This window comes from Myripristis murdjan, chromosome 6 (genome assembly GCF_902150065.1).
Source record: "Myripristis murdjan chromosome 6, fMyrMur1.1, whole genome shotgun sequence".
Lineage (NCBI taxonomy): Eukaryota > Metazoa > Chordata > Actinopteri > Holocentriformes > Holocentridae > Myripristis > Myripristis murdjan.
In genome coordinates, this window is record NC_043985.1 from 3,720,864 (window position 1) to 3,748,516 (window position 27,653).

At 39.5% G+C, this 27,653-nt stretch overlaps 1 protein-coding gene across 2 annotated transcripts; it reads right to left on the bottom strand.

Annotated features, from left to right (window-relative positions):
* Positions 1-2,652: 2,652 nt before the first annotated feature.
* rpgrip1l (RPGRIP1 like) lies at positions 2,653-27,004 on the bottom strand. 2 transcript variants are annotated; one of them, XM_030053431.1, is made up of 26 exons: positions 26,955-27,004; positions 25,961-26,056; positions 25,064-25,208; positions 24,513-24,826; positions 23,752-23,851; positions 23,291-23,434; positions 22,340-22,445; positions 19,942-20,088; positions 19,608-19,681; positions 19,086-19,225; positions 18,800-18,906; positions 18,430-18,480; positions 17,804-17,983; positions 16,619-16,736; positions 15,102-15,554; positions 14,627-14,769; positions 13,947-14,283; positions 13,074-13,378; positions 12,408-12,503; positions 10,444-10,518; positions 9,737-9,887; positions 8,988-9,085; positions 7,998-8,184; positions 6,495-6,579; positions 5,985-6,121; positions 2,653-5,428 (listed from the first exon to the last, which is right to left on the bottom strand). In XM_030053431.1, exons 2-26 carry the CDS (start codon positions 26,046-26,048, stop codon positions 5,298-5,300), a joined length of 3,912 nt encoding a protein of 1,303 aa, XP_029909291.1. In that variant the 5' UTR covers positions 26,049-26,056; positions 26,955-27,004; the 3' UTR covers positions 2,653-5,297. The 2 variants fall into 2 exon arrangements, with proteins under 2 accessions (XP_029909291.1, XP_029909292.1); XM_030053432.1 differs by lacking the exon at positions 18,430-18,480.
* Between the last annotated feature and the right edge of the window lie 649 nt (positions 27,005-27,653).

Here is a 27,653-nt window from a genome sequence, read left to right on the forward strand (position 1 = left end):
AAATAAGATCAAGGATGGAAGATGGTGGGAACCATGGAAGGTCATCTGCCAGCCACAAATCATGGAAGATGGTGATATGGCTGACAAAAACAAACCAGAAGTAATCACTTCAAACAATGAAAACATTATGCCCAAACTGGCTGTCACAAAATGTAAAGATCCATCCCCATCTCAAGTCTATTTGAACATGTAAAGATTGGTTCTCTGTACTCTGTACTAATGTCCATGGAAAGGTTTGTACTGGAGGGAAGGTTTAGTTAAGGAGTAAAATATTGCACACTAATATGGGAATAACACTCTTTCCTTACAGTATCAATTTGGAATTCAGGCATATAGTATTTTTTGTCCAGTCTGACCAAACAGGTTAGAAGAGCTCTGTGAGATCAGTCAGAGCAACACTGTAAAGACCTTTCCAAGCAATATCAAATCCATTACTGCACTCTTTGCAAGGTACAATCTACAAATGGAGAAAGCTCCAGACAACTGGCAATCGCAGGCCAGCCTATTGAGTTCAACAGCTGACCAAAAATGCTCAAAGTATCTAAGAACCCGGAGGAGTATTTGTGGCTCTGGAAGCATCTGTGTTGAGATAACCAAGAAAAGTCCACATGGCAGAGAAGAAAGAGACTACCGGAGCAAGTTGCTTTGGACTCACAGTCGTCTGTCCCGCAAACAAGACATAAGAGAATTCAAACTTTCTTCATACCAGTATTCCATCATCATAACAAAGTCATCCATATCAGTTTTCCTGAAAGCAGCAGCACTGTTGTGTTTTGATGACTTGATATATATATATGAAAAAAAATCCACCAGAAAATAATCCCTAGGGAAATGTTTACTTTACACAGCCAATTATCAGTTCTGAACATTATAAGGTGGCTATTTCAACCAAAAATTCATATTTAAAAATCAAGGGATTTTGATTATATGCTGTGGAGTCATTGGTACCCCTGCATGGTATGCAAAATGATTTGTTGTAAAATGTAGGTAAATTGTAGCAAATGGGCCAGACATTCATACTCACTCATATAGTCCTTTAAGTGCTTCAGGAATTCCAAATTTTATTAGATAATACTTGAGGATGAGGGAACCCATCAAAAACACTGCAGTTGAACCAAAAGCTTCCCAGTGAAATACTCTAGCAACCCACCGACAAAAAGCCAATAAGTTTAAAGACCTCAGGGTTATTTTTTCTACACAAGGAAATTATATTTCCATTGGTTTTTAGTGCTTCAGAAGAGTACTGAGCAAGAGCTGTGCATTCATTCATTTGGTCGTGCAGATTTTGAAGCAGATGGCGTAATACGCATACTGAACAAGCACATAAAGCACTGGCACTGCCTAAATGGTCGCGCAGTAATATTTTTAGCGATAACAGGTGGATTAGATTATCTATCAACAGAGCTGACTGAAATGAAGGTCAAATATCTCGATGCAACTTCTCAGAAAATACATCCTCTTGAAGGATGTATTTACCATGGCATTGTGCGCGCTTAGGGCTCACAGTGCGGCTCTTCAGGCTCATATTCATATATTCCACAGTGGTTTATATTAGAGGATGCTGAAAGGCACAGCTTTGTTATAATGGCCAGCCTTCACAAACAGCTGAAATCCTGCAGCCATCCTGCTGTATTGGCCCAGAGGAAGGACTATTGATAGACTCCAGGAACATTTAGTATGTTGCCATGGATATGTCAGCTACAGAGAAAAAAACACAAACCTTGCTGCTAACAATTATGTAAAATTACCTAAAAACTGAAATACAGATAACACATTACAAGCAATATCTTTACACAGTGGATCCTGTTGTCCAGTGTTGTGGAAACAAATAATAGCAATAATTCAGGATGCCACTACATAAACAGCGGAAGAGATTCTTCTCTAAAATACTTCCTCTCAATTCAGTTTTCTTTTTGAAACTAATGTTTAACTAAAACCTGTTTTGTAACAGTGCAAGCATGGCGCTGCTTGTTCTAAGTGAAATTTGTAGTAACTTTCTTTCTCTGACATAAGAGTTATCAGTTATCAGAGTGGATCCATTTACACCCAATGCTATATTGTAGTAATGTGATCAAATGTTTTTTTTTCTGAGGCCTCAGATCAACAGTCCAATCAATCAAAAGTGTTACTTAAAGCAGAACTAGTTCATATTCAGAAACCAAATGCCTTACCTGTAGCAGTGAAACAGGCTCAGTCTTCAGCTCTGGCTCAGTGTCCCTCTTGATCTACTTCTCTTCTTCAGTGGTCCTGTCTGTGTCAGCTGGAGCTGACATCCAGCTGCCCACACCCAGAGGATCAAACTCCCATGATCCCTGTGGGGAAATCAGGATACTCCTGCAGCAAAGTCTAGGAGATAGGTAATAAAACAACAAACACACCCGTGGCAGTACAACAAAGAGCACATACTGAAGATTTAGTGTAAGAGGAGTACAAGTGTCCTTTACTTATGGTTTTTGAAGAAAAACAAAACTCTAAATGTTTGCATCTTTTTATTTTTACATAGGAATCCGCTATAGCTTTACAGAGATTCAGAGAATTAATATTCTAAATAAGTTATAAAGCAACCTTTTCCCTGTGCCCTTTCTACACCATTTGTTGCCTAAGGTTTACAGTTTTGACTTCAGTCTTTTGGATTTCCTCCTTCATCATCTTTATAGCTTCAGTTTCATTTTTGGCATCAAATAAAGCTGGAAATGAAGAGCTTCACAATGATATATACCGTAATACTCCTGTGCACAAAACCTTCAATATGAAAAATGCTAAAAATTCATCATATTGGAGATTTAAAGTACAGCATCTTATGATAACATGTAACTGCCTTGAGATAATTCTCACTCGGTTGATGACTGACAGATTTTCAGTTTACCAGCTGTTTGTCGCTGTTGTAGCGTCTCATGTAAAGAGATACACAGATACATGGATCATCTGCATAAGCACAGACAGGATTGCGTCAAGCACAGTGTAGAGCAAGCAGGCCTCAGCATCCTTGTGGGTGAGCAGGGCCATTGAGTCAGGAAGCATCGGACCATGATGAGCAGTGAAAGCAAATTAGAGCACCACGGAGGATCATATTAACACATACACAGGACACTGATGCAACTTTTAAGACAAATGATGAAGATACAACAGCTGAATAAAAATATTTTTATGTTGTATATTTACAATACATAATTCTTAACCAAATAGCTTGGCACAGCTGAGTACACTGGATTGGTTAATAATAAAAATTTGTATCATACATAGCCTGTTTTAAAAAGTCAGGTGTAATTTTGTCTGGTAAAAGTTTGTTTGCTTTTTTGGAGCAGTGAAAAGATGGTTCTGTTAATTTCAGTATAAGGAGATGGCAGAGATGGAACTCCTAAGGCTAAGTTACTTGATGGTAGTACTACCAACGTCAAGAGTTTAACTTTATATTGTACTAACATTTACTCAGTCTGCCTATGATATTCAGTATTGGGTTTATATGCTAAAGTCTGTGGGCACTTAATATTTTTTCCTGTGGTGTTAGCATCCTCGTAGTACCCGCTTCTATGGAATAATATTAGCTCAGTAATGTAAGCGCAAAGAAACTTTAAAAAAGCAATTTATATTATTTTTAAGTACATATTGACTCAGTGTATCAATCTATGAAAACAGATGTTTTCAATTAATTTCTTGTTCCTCTGGACGTGCTGTGACATGAAAATATTTTGCAATACTGATTTCCACCCCTACATTTAGTAAGTTTACTTAAGTTCATCGTCAATAAACTCTTTATTATTACACTAAAATACAAAACATCAAACATACAAAATTCAAGGCACACTTTCAAAGATTCTCTCATAAAAATCAGGATCGAGCCTACCATGTGACACAAATGTAACTTTCAACTCAGACAAATGCAGACATACAAATACAGTCATGAACTGAAATGTCGTTCTATCATACAAGTTGCAGCGATTCTGTATGGCAACGGGCTTCTCAAAAGTGCTGTCCAATATCAACATGGTGACAGTGTGGCTGAGTAATCCAGCTGTTTCTTGCAGTGTAGGAGTTGATTTTTATGTTCACCTGTGACCATAGCTGCTGAATGCCAAAACCCAAAATATGGCTGGTTATCTGCCAAAATTCTAAGGCTGATGAACTTAAAAAACACAGCCAAACTGACCAGCAACTGGCTGGTGGTAAATTCAAACCTTAAACTCTGGTAGACTACATGAGCAGCTATATCCACACTCACAATTCCCATGTGCCTGAAAACAGAACTTAAAAGAACGGTGCAAAATAACTTAATAATTCCTTTCAAGTATAAAAACATATATTATTTACCTAATTTCATACAATATATAAACAAACTCACTATTACCAATTTTTGACTATAGGACTTTAAAAAATCTCAAATTTTATGAATATAATAATAGTACAGTACACATTAAACAAGATGTTTTATTACAATTCATATTGTTTTCCAAAACTACCTTAATAAATAATTACACTACAGAATTCTCTTCCGGGAAGGCATCACAGTGGCTGGCACGTCCTCATATTAAACCAAACAGGTTTCAATGACAGAATGGAACCTTCAAATGGTGGCCCCTCGCCTGCCAAATGGCTGATGAAGTAGATAAACATTAAAGCCAAAACTGACCAGCATTTGACCAAAGGTAATTTTCAACCAGTGGATAATACCTGAACATACTACATACTTAGTACTCTTGTGCCAAATATATCAACAGAATGACATACCCCATATCAAAGCTGATATCTACAGTATACCAACACTGTGCAAAATAAGAAAATAGGGAGGAACCTACAAATGAAGGCTGCCAGGCTCCCAGCATGACTGATCAATAAACCGCCAAATTTAGCAGTATTTGTCTGGAGTATGTCCCAGTGTACTCCTGTTGTCCTTTTGCCGTGTGTTAGTGTGTTTTTAGCATGCAAGTGTGTTACTACACAAAGTGTCAGTATGTCTCTGCACCAAGTTTATTAACACAAACTAGCCCTTTTCACCCTTGAGTTCCTTGGCCCTAGGCTAACTGTATCCTAGGGCATAATTAACCTTGATTCACACTTGTACTTAACCCAGGCCTTACAGTTAGCCCTGGGTTAAGGGTTCACAAGCGAATATTAACCCTAACCCAGCATATCAAACTTTTTGTATCTTGCCCAGAACCTTGGCTGGATTCATAATAATGCATCTCTTTCTCTAGCCTACTTGTTATTTCTTTAGCCATTACTTGAGCACAACAAGTCTATCATGGCACCATGGACAATTGAGATGCACAAGTGATTTTGACTGTATGCTGATATTAGGCCTATAGCTGCAGGGCGGAAACAGGGGTGTACTCTCGGTCTGGGTCCTCCATGATCGCCTGCATCGCCTCCAGTCCCTCTACAGACACAGTCAGACTACCCACCACCACGCTGGTATCCTCTACATCCACCACTGCAGAAGAAAGAGAACACACGACTGAATATCAACATGACCATATTTGGCACTGACGGTTATCTGTCTGTGTGCTGTACCTTTGCTGTAAGTTGAGGTCTAAACGTCTGTAAGAATGGAAAACATGGAAAAGTGTGCATTTGTGTATGTGTGTGTGCAAGATGAAGACACAAAGAAACAGGGAGAGAGGAGCTGTACATGCATTTTCCGTCTTTCATGGAGTTCAAGAAAGCTCATAACTGGAGCTGAATTACAGGCATAGTATGTCATTTTATGATGTCTTAGTACCATCTAGCGGCTATTGGTGTCCACGTCTAAATATATACTGAATGATAAGCTCAATCATATTTCATTTCACAAAGTTAGAGGCTGTATTTTTATACAGCAACACAACTTACGTTTGCACATAAAGTTAGATATGTTTAAAAGAGCTGCCCTCAGAGCTGTTATGATCATTTGTACACGTAATTACAGAATAATTACAGATTGTAGCTTTAAGCATGATAACTTCTGGATGTTTGTGTGTGCATGTGTGTGTATCTATGTCTGCACTCACCATTCAGACTTCTTTCAATCACATCTTGTTGTTTCTCCAGGATGTCAGGGATCCTCAGGTAGGCCACACCCACATCCTCACACTCCCTCTCCTGCTCCTCTTCCTCCGGTGGCTCGCTCACCACCGTAAACCGGATGCTGCCCAGTCACAACCATGAAGTCGGTTCAGGTCAGATTTTTTTTTATTATAACCTTTATATCCAGTGGGAATCTGCAGATTGCTCATTCATTTTTCTTCATCTTTAGTACTAATGTGGTCACTGCTGTTGTGTTTTTGCAGTGCATGATGTCTTTTCCTTGTGTTTTCTGTTGATAAACTTTTATTCATCTGTTCAGTCATGGTGGCTATCACTAATCATGCTAACTGATTCCTGTGTCATGAAGGAGGACAAAGTTCCCAGAACCTTTTCCCCCCTTCCTCCCCAACTCCCCTTTCAGCCTTCCTAGTGTCTGTTTCAGCAGAGAGAAAATAATAAGCAGAGTGGACTTTTCTTGTTCGAGGTTTCCATACCTTTCCATCTGTGGGTTGTGCCCCTGTAGGACTCCCTTCAGCAGCTCCCGCCTCGCCTGGTTGTTCTCCACATCCACGTGAATCACTGGGAAAGAGTAACAAAGTTACAGGCTGCTGGGTCAAATCTCACATACAAAATAAATACAGTAGGTTTTCTGATATGGGCACACTGACAAGAAGGATATGTAAATAACTGAAAAGCACACTGAAATGGCAGCACTGACTGCTGTCATTTCCAAACATCAACAAGCAACAGTTTATTTTCTCATTCTCACAGTTTAGATGACCACTTCAGCCATAGTAGCCAGTGATATGTTGAATTCTTTTCTTACAAATACAATTCAAAGTTGGAAAGAGACTTAAATGCTATTCAAACAGTACAGCAAACATAAATATTAAATAGCATTAGCTAGCCCATGCATTCGTTTGTGCTTGGGCTAGTTAATGCTCAATGCGTCCAGGTGGATCTCACACATAGGCCCAGATCAAATAGGATCTAAAAATACTTTATATGACTTTTTATATTAAGCTGCATGCAAGGGGTCTTGCAAATGGAGGGCATTTTTTTAAAAAACTTCCTAACACAAGCTATAGGTGCTGCATATCAATAAAACGCACCAAAGTAAAAGATACATACAAACAGAATTTCACGACATAAAAAACAAAAATAGGTGCTTGTTTTTATGTGTTGCAACATGTTGCTGGTGCTGCCGCTGTATTTTAGCTCTGTCGCATAGTGTACAGCGAGCGTCAGTCTTTTCTCGTAAAATGATCCCAAAACAAGCTTTTTGTTCTCTTCTTTTTGTCTAAGCTGTTTCTTGGCAGAAGGCCAGAAAACGCAACGTACTCGATGTAATGTCATTTGACCTCAGTTGTTCACTTAAATCTCACATGTTCACTTTATTTAACATTTTTACACATTCACCCTTAAAATGAATACATAATAGGACTGGCTAACTGGTTAACCGCATATCTGTGCACATATCTAGACAGGATACTTCATGATGCAAAATAAGCGGCCTAACCCTAACCTGTGAGCTGTGAGGGCGGATACTGAGAATGCGTACAGTCCATCAGCAGTTTTCTGTCTTCTCCCACAAGCCAGAGGTTTTAAATCTGGACCAGACTGTGGTAGAGCTCATTTAACATTTCTTTGTTTTGATCGTTTTAGGGATATGAAATCTGACTTTGACCCTCTATTCTTTCCATGTTGGTGGGATTATAGTGAAAGACCATTCTCCTTAACAGGAGCTGACCACTAAGCCAAGCCGATGAAGATCAAACATATTTGATTTAAATGGGAGCACTGCCAAGCAGCTCGGCTTGACTCAGTCAGAACCTCATATTACGCTACGCTACAGATTCTCAGTATGGCTCAGCCTTGAACCGGGAACACCCCTCCCAATCGACAGAATCTGTGTTGACCATGCCGTAGTGTGGAGTCAGCTTCAACCACCCTGTTGCACCCAGATGATCTCACCAGTGCCTACTGCCAGGCCTTACCGTTGCTGTAGTTGTAGTGGATACTCTTGCCTGGCAGTGGCTTTGGCAGGGACAGGGGGGTCTCCTCTGTGGGCAGGTCCAGGAGGGAGTACTCCACAAACAGGCGCACCACACTGCTGTCCTGGGCCACCCGTGACTCAGGTCTCAGGCCAAGAGACACTATCTCCACACGGACACGATCTGAGGGCTGGGGAGGTCAAGTTGGATCCATGTTTATAAAATTCATTTAGAACAACTTGGAACATTCGTTTAACCTATTTAAGGTGGTCGTTGTCAATTAATTGTGATATCCCCAAAACATTTCCCAAAAAGCCTTTGCCTCATGTTTTAAAGAGGATGCTGTTACTAGCCCTAACCTTCTACTTGGTGTACCCATGTATCACCCATGTGATACATGGGTGATGACAAGATACAAGAATGATAACTTTCATTTAAAAGTATGATTCGATATGATTCACTGTATTACAATATGATAAGCGACACAATACACCTTACAGTACATGGTTGGTGTTGCCGTCTTCCTGTTGATGCAGTTGTATTGTTACAAAATGATGCATCAATGCAAATGATGACTCGGCTACACCTCTACTGATTTCATTTGGAAATTTACACTGGTAACTTGGAGGGAATGGACTGAGCAGATACAAATAGAAGCTGGTATTCAAAAACAATTTCCAGCTTGTGCGTAGAATCGATCTAAACTTAGACAAAAACATTACACCCACACAAAACACACCACAAACAAAACTTAAGTTCAACTTTGTTTTCCAGAGCTGAAGACCAACTCCTTCCTCCTTCCCATGCCACTGTGTAATCCCCAGCTATGAGGCCCTAGCTGTGTACATCATAACAACACAACAATCCCAATAACCTTGATACATTCCATCTATTGCATCCTTGTGCAATGACTACATCCTCTTTCCAAGGTTCTTGCCAGTGCTGAAAGAGGTAAACAGAGGAGTGGATTCTCTGTGCTCTCCATTCACCGACCTTTCTCCCTGCAGACAACTGTCCAGGAACAATGCAGTCATCGCTGTCGGACTGGGTCGATTCACTCTGATCCTCCTCGGCTGCTGGGACCTCAACATCTGGAAGGATCCAGACATAGAGCAGGAGAAAGGGTGGAGAAAGACAAGGGAAAAAAAGACATGAGAAAGAGATAAATCACAGGCACTAAAAGGGAAGGTCACTCTTTGTAGAGCAGTCAGAGCAGCAAAACAGAAGTGGAACTGGGAATGAGCTCTACTTTAAGTGAGTGTCTGAACAATAAGCATGCTTTATAAGGGGAAAATGAATGGTGAAGAGATTTGAACGGATCATCTCCTCAATAGCAACTGGTATTGTTATGGCTATTGATATGGGGCATCACACTATCAAACATGGATTATTGGCAGCAGCATTCAATATTTATGTCTGTTCTGGTGAGGAGGCACTGAGAGAAAACAAAAACATTGTCCATTTGCACTTTAAGAAAGCATACAAGCTCAAAAACAGGATTTGTTTCCCAACCAAGCCATTAGGGATTTAACAGATGATGTTTGGGTTGACCTGTGATCATTAAAGTGAATTACTTCAGTGCCTTCTTACTTGCTATCATGTCAATAGAGGTGTAAGAGTATAGGGTAAGGGGTATGGAAGTGGTTTGTAAACAGTGAATGGAAAAAATGAAGCAAGAATTGATAAGATAACTTCAGTGAGGTAGCCACTTCACGAAAAACATGTTTTTACTTTCTTTTTACCTTTTTCAATAATTTCCTCAGAAATTTCAGAGTCGTCAGAGCAGGACTGAGAGCTCACTGGGATCACCTGCCCTTCAGAGTAGTGAGACTCATCTTCCTCAGGCTCTTCTTCTGTGGTGTTTGGAGGGGTTAGGGTTACTTCTGAAACAACCTGTGGAAAAAAAAACACAGTGTTTGTCTTAGGTACCTTTATAATGTTGCACAGCACTATAACTAGACTGTACAACAACAGTACAGAGCCAAAGTGTACATCATTTCTCCCTTCTGTCCCATCCTCTCCCCGAAAGCTCCTCCACACACCTCTTAACAATTTCAATTCAACTTCTTTTTGTTCACTTCAGATTCAAGTTCAACTTCCTGTTTATGATTGGCAATGTAAGAATCAAGTGCAAATAAGCAATAATAGTAATAATGAGAAAACAAAGCACCATTCATATCACTGAAAAAGGAGGTTTTTCAGGAGGAGGAGATTTCAACTGAAAATTAAAAATTCACCATTTGAAAACAGACACAACAGCATAATTATTGCTGGCTGCAAAATAAAACCCCTAGAAGTTGTCAGCAATCTAAATGACCTTACTGAGAGTAATGTAATTTGAATTACTGTAATGTTTGAGCAATGACCATCAGGTGTTAATTTCTTCCTCCCAAAATGGACGTATGGTTGTATAGCAATTTTCACTTACACTCAGTGAGCCTGAGCTTACCTTTACTATAGGTGAGAGCTTTGTCTCTTGCCTCTGTAGAGGCATGCTGGCAGTTGGCGAACTGCTATCCTCATTCTGACATAGGAAAATTGAAAAAAAGAAAAGAGAAAAAAGATTTGTTATTTTTACCACCCCACAAAAGCTGGACCAGCCAAGAATTATGAATGTCTCTAATCGATCACTCCCTGATTGATTCCCATTGTTGAAACACTCGCGAACATGCAGCATTTGGCTAGATAACTGGAATGACTGGACACAAAATAGAGAAGTCCCAATTTCAGGCATCGTGTGGTTCGGCATGTTTGTTTATACGTTAATATATATGTGTATGGATGTATTCAGTTATGGATGACGAATAAGTAGGCAGTGGATGAAGAAGTATTTACTGCGACCACAATCTTGGAACCCATCAGTTATCGTGTGGTGACGATAGAGTTTTTTTCCCTAGCAAAGCAAGGGGATTTTTAATTTACTTACATTCATTATCTACAGCCTTTCCCCAGTGTTAGCCATAATGAACTTATGCCTAACCCTAACCTTAACCAATAAGGCAAAATTACCTCCCAAAATGTAAAAAGTGCCTGCACTTTGCCAGGGAAAAAAACTGGCAGGGGCAATTTTTCCGGGCTTCTGGTATAGCTGCTGGCTGCTGGCTTCCTTTTCTTCCGTTTCAGTTTCCACTTCAGTTTTTTTTTATTTATTTATTATCTTTTTTTAAATTACACTAGTCAAATGTTTCACCACATAGTACACAATGAGTTCCAATGACTTCCACTATGAAAATGCACAATTTACATTAATAAAACTAAGAATTCTGTGTTCCACAAGATTTCATTATTTAGAAACATGTAGTCCCTTCATGTAATGATGTGAAAATGATGTGATACTTTATTCCTCTCCACAGGTCAGTCAGTGGCCAGGCTCAGATACAAAGTAATACCCTTGACCTAGGACACCTATCCAGATAAAAGTCGCTTAATGACTTAATGACTTTGCCCACTTTTGTTATAGTGATATATGTGGCAACTAATATATTTTAATGGCCAAAACTTGACTGCATTCTGAATGAAGCACCTTGTTCAGTTCCAGAGGTGGGAGAAAAAAATCGATTTTTAGATGCATCGTGATGTGGACATGGGGCAAGCCGGCATCGATGCATAAATGTCAATAATCAATGCTTATAAAATAATTAAAAATTGCAGAACTGAAGTATATGAGCAGCGTCTAGCCGGGCAGTTACATCGTGGAAAAAAAATCACGGAACCTAAGTGTGAGAGAGCAGCGTCCAGCCGGGCAATTACAAGATGCACACAACAGAAAACAATCACTAGAAGATGGCTGAACAAGCTGAAAGAAACATCAAAGCGGCACCCTGTGCATTAAAAGGGAGAGTTTGGAAACATTTCGGATTTTATGAAGAGGAAGGGACAAAAGACCTGGATAAGAGACAAACAGTGTGTGAGTTATGTCACACAACACTGAAATATTTTGGCAACACGAAATTACAGTAAATAACAGTAAATTCATTATTTAGCATTCTTTTAAATCATAGTTCACTACAAATACACCTTGTTTTAGTTGTCACACAGTAAAAAAACAAATTGTCTGAAAAATGATTTAAAAAATGACAATCACAAAAATATGCATCGAGATGCGTCAAGATGCATCGATAATCGCTTTATAATTGCATCGTTGCCCTCATAATCGTAATCGAATCGAATCGTTAGGTGGCCAAAGATTCCCAGCTCTGTTCTGTTCCATCTCAGATTTCTGGACCATCATCTGGGAAAACAGTTTCTCTACTTGCAACACAGTGAGATTTGACATCTGAGGCAACATATGAGGGTGTGCCATGACAAAGCCCTACGTTGGATTCACCTATATGGAAGGACAAGCTCAGGCACATATCTTTGCCTGCTGAAACCAGGACATTACCTAGCGCCATTTTTTCTGATAAATCTCACCTTGTCATCCGTAGTTGTGACATCCAGGAACGTGACTTTTTTGGGAGCCAGTCTCTCCTTCATCTGTGTCTTCAGCCTGGGCTTTGGCAATGGTGACTGATTGGGAGAACACATGGATGGGATATAGTGAGTATCTATGCAGAACAGTATCAATATAAAACTACTGGTAGCAGGACAGAAAGCTAACTTCACCTTGTACAGGTGCTACAGTGGTCGGTTCATCCTAAAAATCACAAGCCACTTGGCAACCCACTATAAAGATTCTAATGCTGTAAGCATTTCTAGAAAAGAATGGGATCTCCAAAAAATCACTGTAAATTTGCCAAAGTGGCTGGTGGAGTAGACAAACTCACTATGCACAGTCAAAAGTTGGGCAGTAGGTAATGCTAATTTCCCACTCTGAATAGTGGACATGAGGGGTTATTAATCATTGTTTTTTCATTTTCATAAGAAACTAAATCAATGATAGCGTATAGAGGCACAAAGGAAAAAAAGTGCAACAGTAGATATTTTTAAATCAACATGCCAAAAATTTTAAGCAAACCAAAATAATATAAAGTACATGGGTCTGTGCACCTATGTAGGAGTTTGTCCCTCTTCTCTATGTACAGTTGCCTTAATCTTACCCTCACAGTTGAACAGTACAACATTAATTGAGCTGCTTACATTAGAGACAGCAACATCAGGGAAGGCGGTGGAGTGATGAAGTTCTGTGACTTCCCTTTCTTCCTTCAATATTTCGTTAACATCTTTGTTTTTCAATTCCTCATGTGTTGCCGTCTCCTCTTTCATATCGTAAGGTTCTTGCTTGTGTTCATCGGTTTCCTTGACTGGCATCTCTTTGGGGACAAACTTGGCTGGTTCAACATCCATGGTTGAACCTGGCGGAGGCATGTAAGTGAACTTCCACTTGAGCGTGACTTCAATATGGCCGGTGGAGAGTCCAGAGGGATTGGCCAATTCAAACACACCTGAGGAGCATTACGTAATTAACTGTAGAATATAATGCCACAGTCAATTGCTTGAAATACCTTGTTTTTACGTAATTAACTGATCCCTCAGTGGATGGATGGTTATACAGATACACACACACCAGCAAATAAGATAGCCTTGCAGCTAACCTGCTAATCAAACAAACAAACCAAAATCAAGTGAAACATGCTTGAGTTTGGAGAAGCATTCTGAGGGTGCACTCACATCAAGTCTGTTTTAACTCTGAAGTGTCAAATTGAGTTCATTTAAGTAGGTAAGAAGCATGCCATTCAAACTCGAGTGGAGCCAAGTAACCGCACCAAAATGCCTGAAAAATGCCAGCCTCAGTCCTCTTCCAAGCACACCGTGATGCAACTCATTAGGAGTGAGAACATTCTTATACTAACCGCATGAAATGACCCGCAAAAGATTTCATGGATATAAGTGACTGCACCCTGAGGCCACAGAAATCTGAATCTTTGACTGGTTTTGAGACTAAAACCAGACTCAACCACAACCCTGCCACTGAATTTCTGGCAAAGTAATGCAAATCTCAGCTGCACTCACCTGTGATGCCCTTGTCATGGGCAAGTGACAGTAAGGGCACCCTGGCCTTTCCCAGATATGTGTCCATCTGCTCGTCCTTGTAGTCAAACACATAGAACTGCAAGGCATCAGACTTCAGGTAACGGTCCAGGTCCATGTCCATCAGGACAGAGTAGGACTGGAGGTCATGGAACTGGGGGTCACAGCAGTCTTGGACAGTGGCGGTGTCATGTTCAGGAAAGTCAAAGAATTTGTAGATCACATATGGACTAGGCTGCTGGGAGTCCCGGGACGGAAGATTGCGGCAGCATTGCACAGTAACGTAGAGTACATTGCAACTGCTGCTGGGTGGTGCCAGCTGAGTTATGACATGGAGCAAACATGAAAGGTATATTATGGAGTTGGTTGCATCATTCTACACACAAGGTTAGGTTTATCATATCTGGTTGTACATTAGCATATATCACTCTTAGGTTACAGGAATATTTATCACATCTACTGTCAGGCTGCTGTGGCTTTGATTCTTGTGCACCTTACTACAATTTTCTTGATATGTTGGCGACCTGGAAATTTAAATGTCATCTATTGCTTCATTTATTCAAACTTGCTTGTTCTAGATAAGAACATCAGTTAAATGACAAATGTTGAATGTAACATAAAGTGGTATGATAAGGAAGGATCTCACTCTAATATGTGGGTACCTGTCCACTTTCATTCAGCGTAGGATCGATGTAGCTCATGGCTTTCACCCTCTCTTTATACAGACGGATGGTCTCCTTCATGGGTATCCTCAACCTCATCCAGTAGTCCACAGAGCCAAAGGACTGGATTTCATCAGATATACCTGATAAAAGAACTGCATCTTAGACATGTACTTACATGATGAAACATTTTGTACATCTTGTGTATGTGATGTACAGTATATCTTCATACTTACATATTCACCTTATTGATATATTAAACATATGCACTGACAGATTTATTTCCACTTACTTAAACGAAAATATTCAAAAAATATGTCCATGTATGTCCATGATATATTTTTGAAATATTTTCGTTTTTTCTTTGCCTCAGTTGTGTTGCTGATATTTTGCACAATTTAATAATGCTCCAAATCGTGATATTTGCCAAGAACCCAAATTCCCTGTTAATGTTTCATTATTTCATCTTACTCACCAACCAGCTGCACGGTACCATGAACCTTGCCGTCCTGCTCTAGAAGCTGCCGCAGCCGAAGCTGTCCCTTTGCTACTGTCCGGTAGTCCAGTCCCATGGCCAGATGCAGCTCTAATGTGACTGAGAAACTATGAAGATACTCCAGAAATGAGTCGCCCATACACACCACATACTGAGATGTGAACCCATACTTAGGGTTGTGGCCCGTTACCACTGGAGTGGAGTGCACTTCAAAGTCATAGAAGGCGTAGCTACAGAACGTGGCAGGTTCACTGTCACCAAAAGCCTCCAGAGCAGAGGGAGGCAGTGTGGCATTTACTATTTGGAGCTCCAGAAGATTCTCTCCACGTTCGAGATGAACAGTTTCATCAAACTCATCCGCCTCATCCTCGTCAGTGATGTCTGGTTTGAAGACATAGGTTTTGGTGCCATAGGCTAAATTTCTCAGCTGGGCTAGGGAGGACAAACATGAAAAATAAAGTCACAGCTAATGAAGACCAGAACAAATAAATAAATAAACACATAAATAATTAAAGGTAAGAGCTGACAAAGCAACCATTCACCACACAGTAATGCATCAAAGCAGATTAGCTTCAAGAAATCTAGGGCACTGGTAGAGAGAATACTGACAGCTGCTACTCAAATAGATGTGTTGTTACTTTCCTGATATTTTAGTCAAGTAGAAGTAGAACTGGTACTGTAAATATCTACTTGAGTAAAAGTAAAAAGTAGATCATTTAAAATGTACTCCAGGTAAAAGTTATTGAGCTAGTTTTTAGAAACAATAATGCTGAAAGATGCAATCTTTTCCATGCAACTATAGGAGGACAAGAGTACAAAGTTCAAACTAGCTTCTTTTCATTGGAAATTTCAAAATTACAAAAAAATGCAACAACAAAGTAAAAACAGATTCCTCTTCTCTTCTATTCTGAGTGACTGTTCACTGTGAAAGGCCCTGCAAATTGTGAGTTTATGATGGTGCTTAGAAAATGTGTACTCTGCAATAGCTGTGATTTGAAATATAGCAAAGTACAATACTTCAGTAAAAATGTACTTCAGTACATTTAGTACTGTAAAAAGTAAAATTACTGACTGAAAATACACAAAAACAGCTCACAAAAATTTACTCAGTTACAATAACATGAATACATGTTCCACCCCTGATCCAGTGTTTCTACAGTTTTACTTTTTAAAATTCCACTTTTACGCAAAACTTTATTTCTTCACTTGATTTTAAGGTTTTGGCTTGTCTTCAACACATGGTTAAAGAGAATTACAGTTAAGTAAGCAACATTGCTCTGTATGGTATAATTACATAAAATGTGTAGTTATGCCTGTGAGGACTGAATCAATTTTTTTTCAGTACCTTTCAATACTTTTTTGAAATTTCAATACTTTTCAAGAGAAGGAAATTCCATGTTCAGCACTTTTTTCTAGGCCGTGGATTCATATATGAGATCCCTGGGAATCGTAGTGAACAAACTACAGGGTCTGACAGGGGAAGCTCAGAGAAATACCTTCCAGTTTCTTGATCTTGGCCGCTCTCATGTCAAGCAGCTGGGCCTGACGTTCCGACCTCTGCTCATACTCGATTTTATCACAGTCCATCTTCCGTGACACAGCCTCAAGCTCCACCTTGTCATCCAGAGTAGACAAAGATTCCATTTAGATGTTTACATGTACATTTCAATTTTACACATTTAGAAGGCACTCTTATTCAGTTTTCAGTTTTATATTTAAGTGACACTGTAGTTATAGTCCTGCACACAGACCACCAACACGCCATAAAGCTTAATTTCTCCTGTTCTAACAAAGCACAAATAAAAATGGAGTTAAATGTATTAACATTCCCCAAACACTCATTTGGAGGTACCTAAACCAATCTTTAGGGATATTTTTTATAATTTAGTTGAATCTGGCAGTATTTGTAATTTACATAAGCTACTAGGGCAGCCTCTGCAGGCCAAACTGACACCTATTGCAGCATTTTGACTCCTGTTAGATCACCGACTGATCCAACTTGTGACCTTTATTGTCTTGCCTTTAGTTTCTAACATGCATAATTAAATCTTAATGGATTTTACCTTTTTTATTTAATTCATTATTAATGAAAAATTAGTCCTGTGGGTATGGTCACATACAAAAAGGTTCCATAACGCTTTCTTTTACCAAGGACATATAATGAACTCGTCTCAAAACAAATTTGTAAAATTACTTATTTCATTGCTTTAAACAATCAGCTAAAACACCAAAATTGGCTAGAATTTGAACAGGCATATTTCAGGTGCCATTTCTCGTCATCAAAATGTATGCATTTCCTGATGTGAAACAGGTTAATTATGAGGGAAAAAGTTATTAACATTTGAACATCCATTAAGTGTAACTTTTGATAGCTGCAAAACATTGTGAAGGTATGAGCTCTACTGAGTGCCATCTAGTTTTTTTTTATTTTTTATTTCATTCTCTAATTTAGTGGATTGTTGTGCACGTAGGAGCTGGTAAATCTTCACTGTAGTAGTAGATCTGTCTGCTTGAAAACTCACATTAGCAGATTAACCAACTATTATTTGGAATTTATTTTCTGTTCTAAAAATCTATTTGACTTGTAAGCTACTGTGAGCAGCAAGTGAACACTAGAATCCATCAGCTAAATGGGCAAATTAAAAAGGTAAGTTTCCTGCCATGCATGCAACTTATTTTACCTTGTAGTCTTTGTTGATCTTGTGCTCAATGCTGAGCATGTTTCTGGTCTTCTCCAGCTCCTGGATGGTCTCAGCATGTGCTGCTCGTAGCTCCCTGATGGAGCTCTCTGTATTCCTGAGCGTCTCCTCCTCCACCTGCTCCAGGAATCCCAGCTCACCATTCTTCTGGGATTTACATACCTGTGAAGGACAGAATCTCATATCTTATTTTATGGACAGAAGGATGTTAGAGTATGGAGTTCAAGTCCCCACAAGTCAACTAATACCCATCAAAATGAAGCCTCCTTGGGTCTTTACCACATGCAAATAACACTGACTAGTACCTGAGCCTGACTTCTGACCTACCCGTGTTGGGAGGGGCAAAGGAAATTTCCTCAAAGCAATCGATAAAGGATCACATGAAAATTATTTTTTATTTCTGCTTCATTTAGACACTGTTCAAAGAGAAGGAGAGTAAGCACGAGAAGGTACGACATGCATTAGCCCACTAAATCACCAAGACACTGCAAATGAGCATTTAGTTTATAGTGCAGGGTCAAAAACATGCTTCACCAATACATATGCTAACCCACCTGAATGCATGCACACACACTTTATAGCCACCGAATGCTGACTTTTCTGTTTACCTTAATTAACATCAACGCCTCGGTGAGCTCTGCCACGTCTACCTCGCTCTCCTTAAAGAACAGATTATGATGGGATTGAGACATTAGTGTGTGAATAGGTATGGACCATAAATGCACTGGACATGTAGTGATTTTCACATGCAATGCTTGAGATGAACTAAAGTCCACACTAGCCCTGACCTGGCTGGGATATAATGCCACCTATCAGCAATGTATTGATAAATTTTGGATGTTATAATCATAGGTTTGCCTTTTGTGCTTGTTACTTACATGTTTATTTTCAAATGTAAATATGAACTTAGCAGGTTAAGCAGTGAATCATTTTTAATTTTGAAGTTAGCTTCTGTTGGACAGTAGCTCTGTGGACTACCTTAGTGTAGAACTTCATGCGATCATTTAGTTCATCGAGCTGTTGCTTCTGCTCCAGCACTTGAATTTGAAGTTGCTTCTTTTCTTCTGCCAACTTCTCACTGTTATCTGAAAAAACAAACATGATTTAACCAGACAGTTCAATCACAATTTCCACTTTGAAACTTTTTGTCACATTTCAATTCGATGTATGCTTCATGCTCTGACAGAGCATATCTCTAGATCTGTTCATGAAATCAGCTTTGAATGCAGTACAAGCAGTATAAGAAAGCGGAACTCAACCATACCCCTCTCTGCCTTGATTTTGTCCAGGATCTCATTCTTGTCAGTGAGGTCAGCCTTCAGCGCCATCTCTAGCTGTGCTATCTGTAATTTTAGCTGCTGCTCCTGAATGCGCCATTTTTGTTGCTGAGATACATCAAAGGCACTGGAAATAAACAGAAAATATATCATAACACTTATTCAAAAGTTAAAGGCCTAATATTTACAAAATGAATAAACTTCATGTTTTTGCTAATCTTTTCCTGAAGCAAGCAGTAGGGGTTCACCATACTGACAAAGTATCATACTGCAATATTTTCCAGGCATATTGTTATTTCAATATTGATTTGAATATTCATAAAACTATGAGAAAATGCTTTATCTTTCTATCTGCAAAGGCTAAAAATATAAAGTATCACAATAACTTGAGGCAGACATACAGGTGACATGATATGGTTCAGACAGGGTTCCTAAATATTTTCAATTTCAAATTCCAGACTTTTCCACACCAAATAGCTCGATGGCAGCAAATGATGAAAGCTGCTCACCTGCTGACCAGTTTATCATGATTCTCCTTCAACAGGTCCCTCTCCTTCACCAGATCGTTAATCTGGTCTTGCAACTGTGCAACACAAAAGATGTAAAGAACAGATGAACATGTAGTGTGTGTGTAATTGAGGATGGGTCAGTGGTAGTAATCATTTAATATATTTAAGAGTTTTCAACAAATTTTCAGATTTTCCCTGCACGCACCTTGATTTGTGGACCAGGCATTCTGCACAGCACATAATCTCCCAAACAGTTCACAGCCAGTATTGTAATCCTGCTACTTTTTCGACTGATTGCGAGTTTTTCAAGTTTACAACATAGTTTAACAGTTACCTCCTCTGTCCTCTTCTCACAGAGGGTCATATTCTGTAGCTGCCTCTCCAGATTCAGGCTCTTCAGCCTCTCATCCTTTAGCTGGCCTGTGAGCTCGACCACCTTCACCATTGCTGCGTCATGGCTGGTCTTCATTGTGTTGTGACTCTGAAAACCCAAAATGGACATTTCAAATACTGAAATCACTTTATTCTTCTTATAACATGAGCAACATCCAGCATGATGTGCTAATTCAGAGTTCTCTTTGCCATTCATTCAAAGGGGAACAGCTGACCCAACATACAGTGGTCGAAAAAAGTTGTCGGACACCCTTAAAATTTTACACAATCTCAAATATCATCATGAAATATTTGTGGAAAAATCTTTTTTGTGATTCAAAAGGTGTGGCTGCATTAGACAGATAAAAACAAATACAAATTATATTTTTTTGTTTATTGTTTACAAGAAAAACTAACAAAACTAAATTCTTGACAGTTTAAATATGTCAGTTCTCAACATTGTCGGCATCAAAGTCAACAAATAACAGAGAATGTGTTCAAAACTGAATAAAAAATAAATAAACCATCACATCATCAAATTAATATTTAGTAGTCCTGCCATTGGCACGTAGTAGAGCTCTAATCCTGGCTGGCATGTTCCCCATGAGCCTTTCACACTGTTGAGGGGTAATCTTGTCCCATTCTTCTTGAATTACTGCTTTTAATTCTTCTAAATTCTTTGGTTTATGCTTTGAAACAGATCTTTTGATAATCCACCACAGATTTTCAATGGGGCTCATGTCCGGGGATTGAGCTGGCCACTCTAAGACCTGGATACTGTGCTCCTGCAGCCAAGTTCTACTGGCCTTGATGTGTGTCAAGGGGCATTATCTTGTTGAAACATCCAGTTTTTACCTCGACGGAACAGTGCACGCGCAGAAGGGAGCATGTGGGTTTCAAGAATGGTACAATACTTGGCAAAGTTCAATGTGCCATCACAGACAGTGAGATGACCAACACCAGCAGCACTCATGGATCCCCAAACCATGATACTGCCTCCACCATGCTGTTCACCATGACAGTAGGTACTGTACATGCTGGAGATAATGCTTCGCCTGGCCTTCTGCGTACCCTCACATTAGTAGGAGGAAGATAAAGCTGGAAACTGGACTCATCTGACCACAGAATCTTCTTCCAATTCCTGGCTGTCCAGTTCTTGTGTGCCTGGGCCCAACGACGCCGGGCTAACCTGTCTCTCATTGATCAGGGGCTTCTTGATAGCCTTGTAGGACCTTAAGCCATGATCTAAAAGTCGGCCACGTACAGTGCGGGTGGAACACTGGACACCAGTTTGGTTTGACCACTGCTGCTGAAGCTCCTGTGATATCATTCGGCGGTCTTGCCTGCACATGCAGATCAGGATGCGGTCATTTCTTGCTGAAGAAACCCTTTGGATGCCCAGATCTTGGTTTGTCTTCCAAGCTGTTGGTTCGTCTGTATTTCTGCAGAGTGTATCCAACTGCTGAACGACTGCATCTGCACTTCCTGGCTATCTGGCGGCAGCTGTACCCTTCCTGGCTGAGAATCTTTCTCTTCAGGCGTGTTTCCTGCGTTAGGTTCCTTGTTTTAGCCATTTTTGTGTCTGAAGAACTTTCAAATGTGCTGGCTTTATATAGACACGAAGCTTGGCAACAAAAATTGTGTCTTTTAATAAAAAGAACGACCTTCATCACTGGTACCAAAATGACCCAATACTCAAAATTTCTTATATATTTTTATGGAACCAATCAATTTTAAGTTTTTAATGCCTTTTTAGGATTTGTTTAGTATTTTGGCTGTGACTATTCTAAAAGAAATTGCACTTGAAGACCTAAGAGTGATTCTTAATGCAATATTTCACAAATGCATGGGGTGTCCGAAAACTTTTTTCCACCACTGTATATTCAAAGCTCAAAGCTGTGCTACATTGGGAACTTTATGTCAACTTTGGGATTTTAAATAAATCTAAAGGTCATCAGTAATGAATCAGATATGATGTAAACTGAAACAAATATTTTCTTATTTGTCATAGCATCATAATTATGCTGGGTCAAAACACACTCAATATGCAATCTTGTGTCCACCATGACACATCTGATGTAACATCTAACAGCTAGAGTACAAGTCAAACAAATGAATGCAAGTCTGGAAGACAGACTTTTACTTGCCAGCCAAAGATGCATCAGATGATGACTGACAAGAATAAATACAAAACTCTATGTAAAGCTGTAATACGCTTCTTGTTGTTCTTGCTTTATTGATGAGTTAAATTTCTGAAAGACAAGATTGACAAGTGTCAGCCTGGCAAGCCCAGATTTAAGCCTAGCTCACTCTAGTATTTTTGTGAGGAAATTCTATAAAGGAATAGTGTTGGATCTCACCTCTTGCAGTTGGAGAAATCTGCCCTCCAGTATTGTTATGGCGTTGGCCCTGTCAGTCAGCTCCTTCTGCAGTTTGATCATCGTCACATTGTTAGAAACATTGGACCTGGGAGGGATCACAACACAAAAGCTTAGTTTAGTTTAGTTTATTTTGGTCATTTACAACTTTTACAAATCAAATACAAACGTAAATAAATAAATAATATCAACTCATTTTATTTGAAGTAGTGACAGACAAAAACAAAAATGTAGAATTTATGGCAGGGCTGTTGCATTGAACTGCATTAGATTGTCCAGGTGGACCTGATAAAGTGGCCACTGATTATGTATATGTAGGTATAATGAATTTAGGTTGAGAGTGTCTTTGACTTTGTGCAATATTACAACGGATTTGGTCATCTAATAGCTAATATCTATGCAATGTTCACAACCTGTATCCTGTATATGGTAACCTTAAGAGATCCAAACAAATCCAACAGTAGTTCTAGCATTTAGGAGGTTGTCTCTCAAAGCAAGATTAGTGGGTTATTGAGCTAACTTTGGTCTTCAGCCTGGCTTTTTGGTCTCATGATGGCGGCTCACGTCATAGCAGGGCTGATCACCCTAATAACTCATGTTAAGGCTGTCGAATCTAAACGTATACAAAAACTGCCTCCTCAGCAAACAACTCTTGGAACAATGGCATCAGCACTCCAACAGGATCCAATTTTAATTTTGCCCTTATTGCAAAAACTCCAATTCCAAACCCCCAATAGATTACTCTTGCCTTAACAGACACGATGGGTAAACCAGCAGAAGACCTTGTTCATGATGAATTATTTTGTAACTTTGTAAAAAGTTTATTGTGTTTCTAGGACCATTTTCAGACATAAAAGTAGGTTTCTACTAAAGCAGCTTTCACTAAGTCAGACACGGGTACAGATAAGAAACCCACTGAACTAGCACAAGTACCTTAGTTTGGAGGTCTGCTGTTGTCGGATCTCCAGGAGTCTTTCCTCATATTCTGTCTCCTTCTTCCTCAGTTGGTCCCGAAGGAGCTCTGAGGCTTGGTCCATCTCCTCTATTTGGCTTTGCTGGGACTCAATCACATTATGGCTGTTGCACAAAGACATGCACACTGGTTAACATGTGCAATATGCAAGTACGTAATGATCTAGGTAATTTATTTACAAAGTTAGTTTGAAATAAAGCAAAAGAAAACATGTTATTACCCACAAATGATATAGTCATTGTTTGGGATAGTAAAATTATGCTACCCAGTGCTTAGTTAATATAATACATTCGTTCTTTGTCTATGGACTCATTTCTGTGTTGTGATGGGTCATATCTCAAACCCCACTGAACTGCCAATATGTGTATTTTTTTTAAATGATGCAACATTGCAAAGATGCATCATTCCTCTAGGTACTTACAGGTTGCGGATCTCTGCCCTTGCATCCTCCAGCAAGCTGTGTCCGTATCGTGGTAATTGTCCTGTTGGAGGTCTACCACCTCCCTCCACACTCCTGGCACCTGCACAGGACAAATCAAGCAGTTTTTACACGGTGTGATGAGGATATGAACTTAGTTGTTAACCAACCCAACTCTCTTAGCTTGACTTCCCAGTGGTATGAGCACTGATGGTTGTTGACTAGTAACATACAACCTTAGGTCCAAGATCATCATTAAGTAAACAAACACTAATATATGGGAATATAAGGCTTTCAAAAGAGTGCAGCTTGTCACTGAAGGAAATGTAGGAGATAATGACACATATATTAAATTTTTGGACCCACAATACAATTGCTCAGCTACAAAACAGATTATGCTGCACAAAGTGTTTGAAGAATCCAAATGGCATGCTCTTGTTTTGGGGTTTTTAAAAGATGACCCTGTTAACTTCAGTAGTTTAGGAGAAGGCTAAGATGGGACTCCAAGGCCTAAATAACTTTGTATTTAGTAGTTTTTTTAAATGTAAAATAAAATGAAAGCAAGTGTTTCAACTGATGTGACAAGCAGACAATTACTTAAATTTTGATGTGGACCATCCCTTTAATATCTTAGGCTCTGAACTGAGGCTCTTTTCCAGAGTAACTTACAATGTATGTAACACCACTAAAAACTGAACCATTTGTATAGTACTGCAAATCAGCTAATCTCATGATTTTTTCTTTGATAATGATCTGTAACACACTTTTTGGATGTAGCTGAGATGGAGAGGGCGTGTCATCCCGTAGCCTCTTCATTCCCGAGTTGATGCGTGGCTGGACGTGGCCATACGGGGTGGTCCGCCTGCTCTGCACCTGAAGGACCTGCTGCTTTGCCACTAGGAGGCGCTGCTTCAGTCCTTCGTTCTCGCCCTGCAGCGCTCGAACCTTCTCCTGGAGCTCCTCGACTAGCTCTTCCCTCTCCAAATCCCGTACCCTGGGGAACGCTGAGCCCCCACCAGCTGCCAACTGCTCCATACGACCCCTGTCCTTCACCAGCCTCATCAGCTTAGTGCCCAGCCTGGAAGATTAGCAGGACATGGATGATAAAATGTAAGGATAATGAGTGAAGATCTTTACGGTACCGCTTTGTGAGGCTGTGATGTTTCACCAACACTCAATAATCATACAGGGAGAAATCCATCATAGAGGAGGCAGAGATACCAATTTCTCTATCAACAGCCTCAACAGATCAGATTGCACACAAAAACAAAATTCCTATATGCGTTTTTTGTCTAACTCAAGTGTGGCATCTCACTTCTTGATTTTGTCGTCCTGTTTGTGGATATGCTGTTTAAGGAGCAGTGTCTCGTCATAGAGGCGAAGGAACCTGTCCTCCAGCTCCTCCCTGGACACTCGTGAGATGTCTTGATAGGGTCGGGCATTTTGACCCACCAACAAGTCTGTGAACAGAGGGCATTCAGTAAACACAATGCTTTGTTACTTTTTATTGCATTTTACAGCATTTTAGCCAATGATGGAAAAACTGCAATTCCGAGATCACCAAATTACAACGATCCAAAAGTAAAGACACATGCCCTGACAACATTCCTGTGACCATAAAATTAAGCAATAGAGTGGTGCCAGGAAAGAAAATAGAATGAGATATGGAAAAACTGTAAAAAAAAAAAAAAAAAAAAAAAAAAATCTTAATGAAAGCCAAATAATTGTAGGAAGGAGGAAGATGTGAGACTGCAAAGTTGCTTCCGCAAAGCTAAGACTGTCCTCAGAATCTCCAGCCTTACTTGTCCCAGGTTCATGCTGTCTCTCTTTCTCTGTAAAGAAGAAAATGTAGCTCCAAACTGCATCTTGCTTAAATTTTTAATGTATGCTAAAAGCTATTGTTCTACACAAAGACTCAATAATCAATTCTAGCCTAAAGTTAACATTTGTACTATTTACAAATGAAAGTTTCATTCCTCACAGCAAACATTTCTTTAAAAAAAGAAGTACAATATATATTCTTAAATTAGTAGGGTTCAAGTCTAATCAATATACAATCCAGAAATTGTAAAATAATAATAATAATAATAATAATAATAATAATAATGATAAAAGAGATTCAAGTCATGTTTATCCTAAAAATGAATTACAGTGATAACTAATACAGACTCTGTGCTCTATTCCTGTTGTTGTGGCAGGCGGCATCACAAACCTTGTGCTCCAGCTGCAACTTCAGACAGGTTCAGGGTGATGTCTCTGACTGGCACGTCAGCTGCAGTTTCATCATGAAATGTGGACATAGTTCAGCCTGAAAATTAGTTCAGAGGTCTTCAGCCACACAGAGCTTGGCATGACTGCAATGCAGTGACAAACCGTGATGAACCTTGACAGGGTGACATGTAACTCTATAAAGTTATCAGCTAACATGCAAACGACACCAAGAATCAGGTTGAGGTTCAAGTTTCGCTCCTTGGAAACCCATCTCGACTCAGCAGTGGGTGTCAGTGGGTGAAGGCAGAGTAATATCAGCCCTTTTCTCTAGTACGCACAGACAAGTAGCTTGACCAAACACCAAACACCTTACATAAACCTAGCAGTTTTTTTTTTTTGTTTTGTTTTGTTTTGTTTTTCAACTTTACCCGGTATATGCACTTATAGCATTTCTATAACGTTAACGTATAATGCAAAATAACTGTAAAAGTTGGACTTTTACTGAAACAAGTGCTGCCTGGTGCATTTAATACATGCCGAATCAAAGAGAGGCTCTTCGTGATTGGAAATGGTCTTTAATCTTATCTGATAAGGTGGATATGTACCCTACCATATGCAGGGAAACATTAAACTGCCTAAATTTTGTTTGTGTGACTTTCTCTCCATACATGAAAAACAGAACAACGGCAAATGTGTCAAGGACGTCAGCAAACGTTATGTGTTATGTGTTACTGCAGGACAACTACTGAAATACTTGTGACTGTTATGCTTGTTGTTTGTTGTCCCATCAGCACCAAATCCTGAAAAACTGCAGCCTAGCCAACATTCCCCGTTAGCGGCGGTTCACTTTAGCTCACTTCTACACCCTTTCGCTGCAACGGGCTGGCTCAATAAAAGACAAACCGCACTTTAATAGTAAAATGTATACATATCTATCAGGGAAACTGTTCTTCGCTGTGACGTTATTTATTTAGATAGATTTTACCGGTCATTACCTTACAGGATACGCTTCTTCCTCAGCGACGGTTGCTATTCAAAACAACACGCTTCGCGTTTTTACGTCAGACGCGCATGCGGCATTTGAATGCATTGTGGGATATGTAGTCCTCTTTCAGGGGACAATAACCTGTACTATCTGTGTACATATTCTTAACATATTCTTAACATATTCCACATATGTCTATGCTGTATTTGCTCTTTTACTATCGCAGACTGTAGACTCAGTAAACCTAATTATACTATTGTGTGCAATAACAGCAAATAGAAAGCTCACATTGGCTTTGTCTCAATCTGCTCTCAGGTCTGACTGCATGTTCCTTTGGCGTATTTTCACTACATAATTCCATTCATTCTTTCATTCATTCATATCACTTGTCTGTTATATGTCAGTTCTATCACAACTGCTTTCCATTATGTTTTTTTTTTTTTTTTTTTTACCCTTGACCATCTTTCTGTGGGGATGCTGGTCTAATTTCAAGACTTTGTGTGGCCTAACTTTACATGTAGGCTATTTATGAGGAGTGAGGTGGTAAGATGGCTCACTGGGTATACATTGTGGGGAATTTGACAAGCATGCTGTCAGATGTCTGCCTTTCATGAATTGGCAATGGATCTAATTTAGTAGCCTGAGATGAGTGGGCTCGCTGGACAGAATGAGTTCACTCTACATGTCAGGCTACTGGCTTGCTACACAA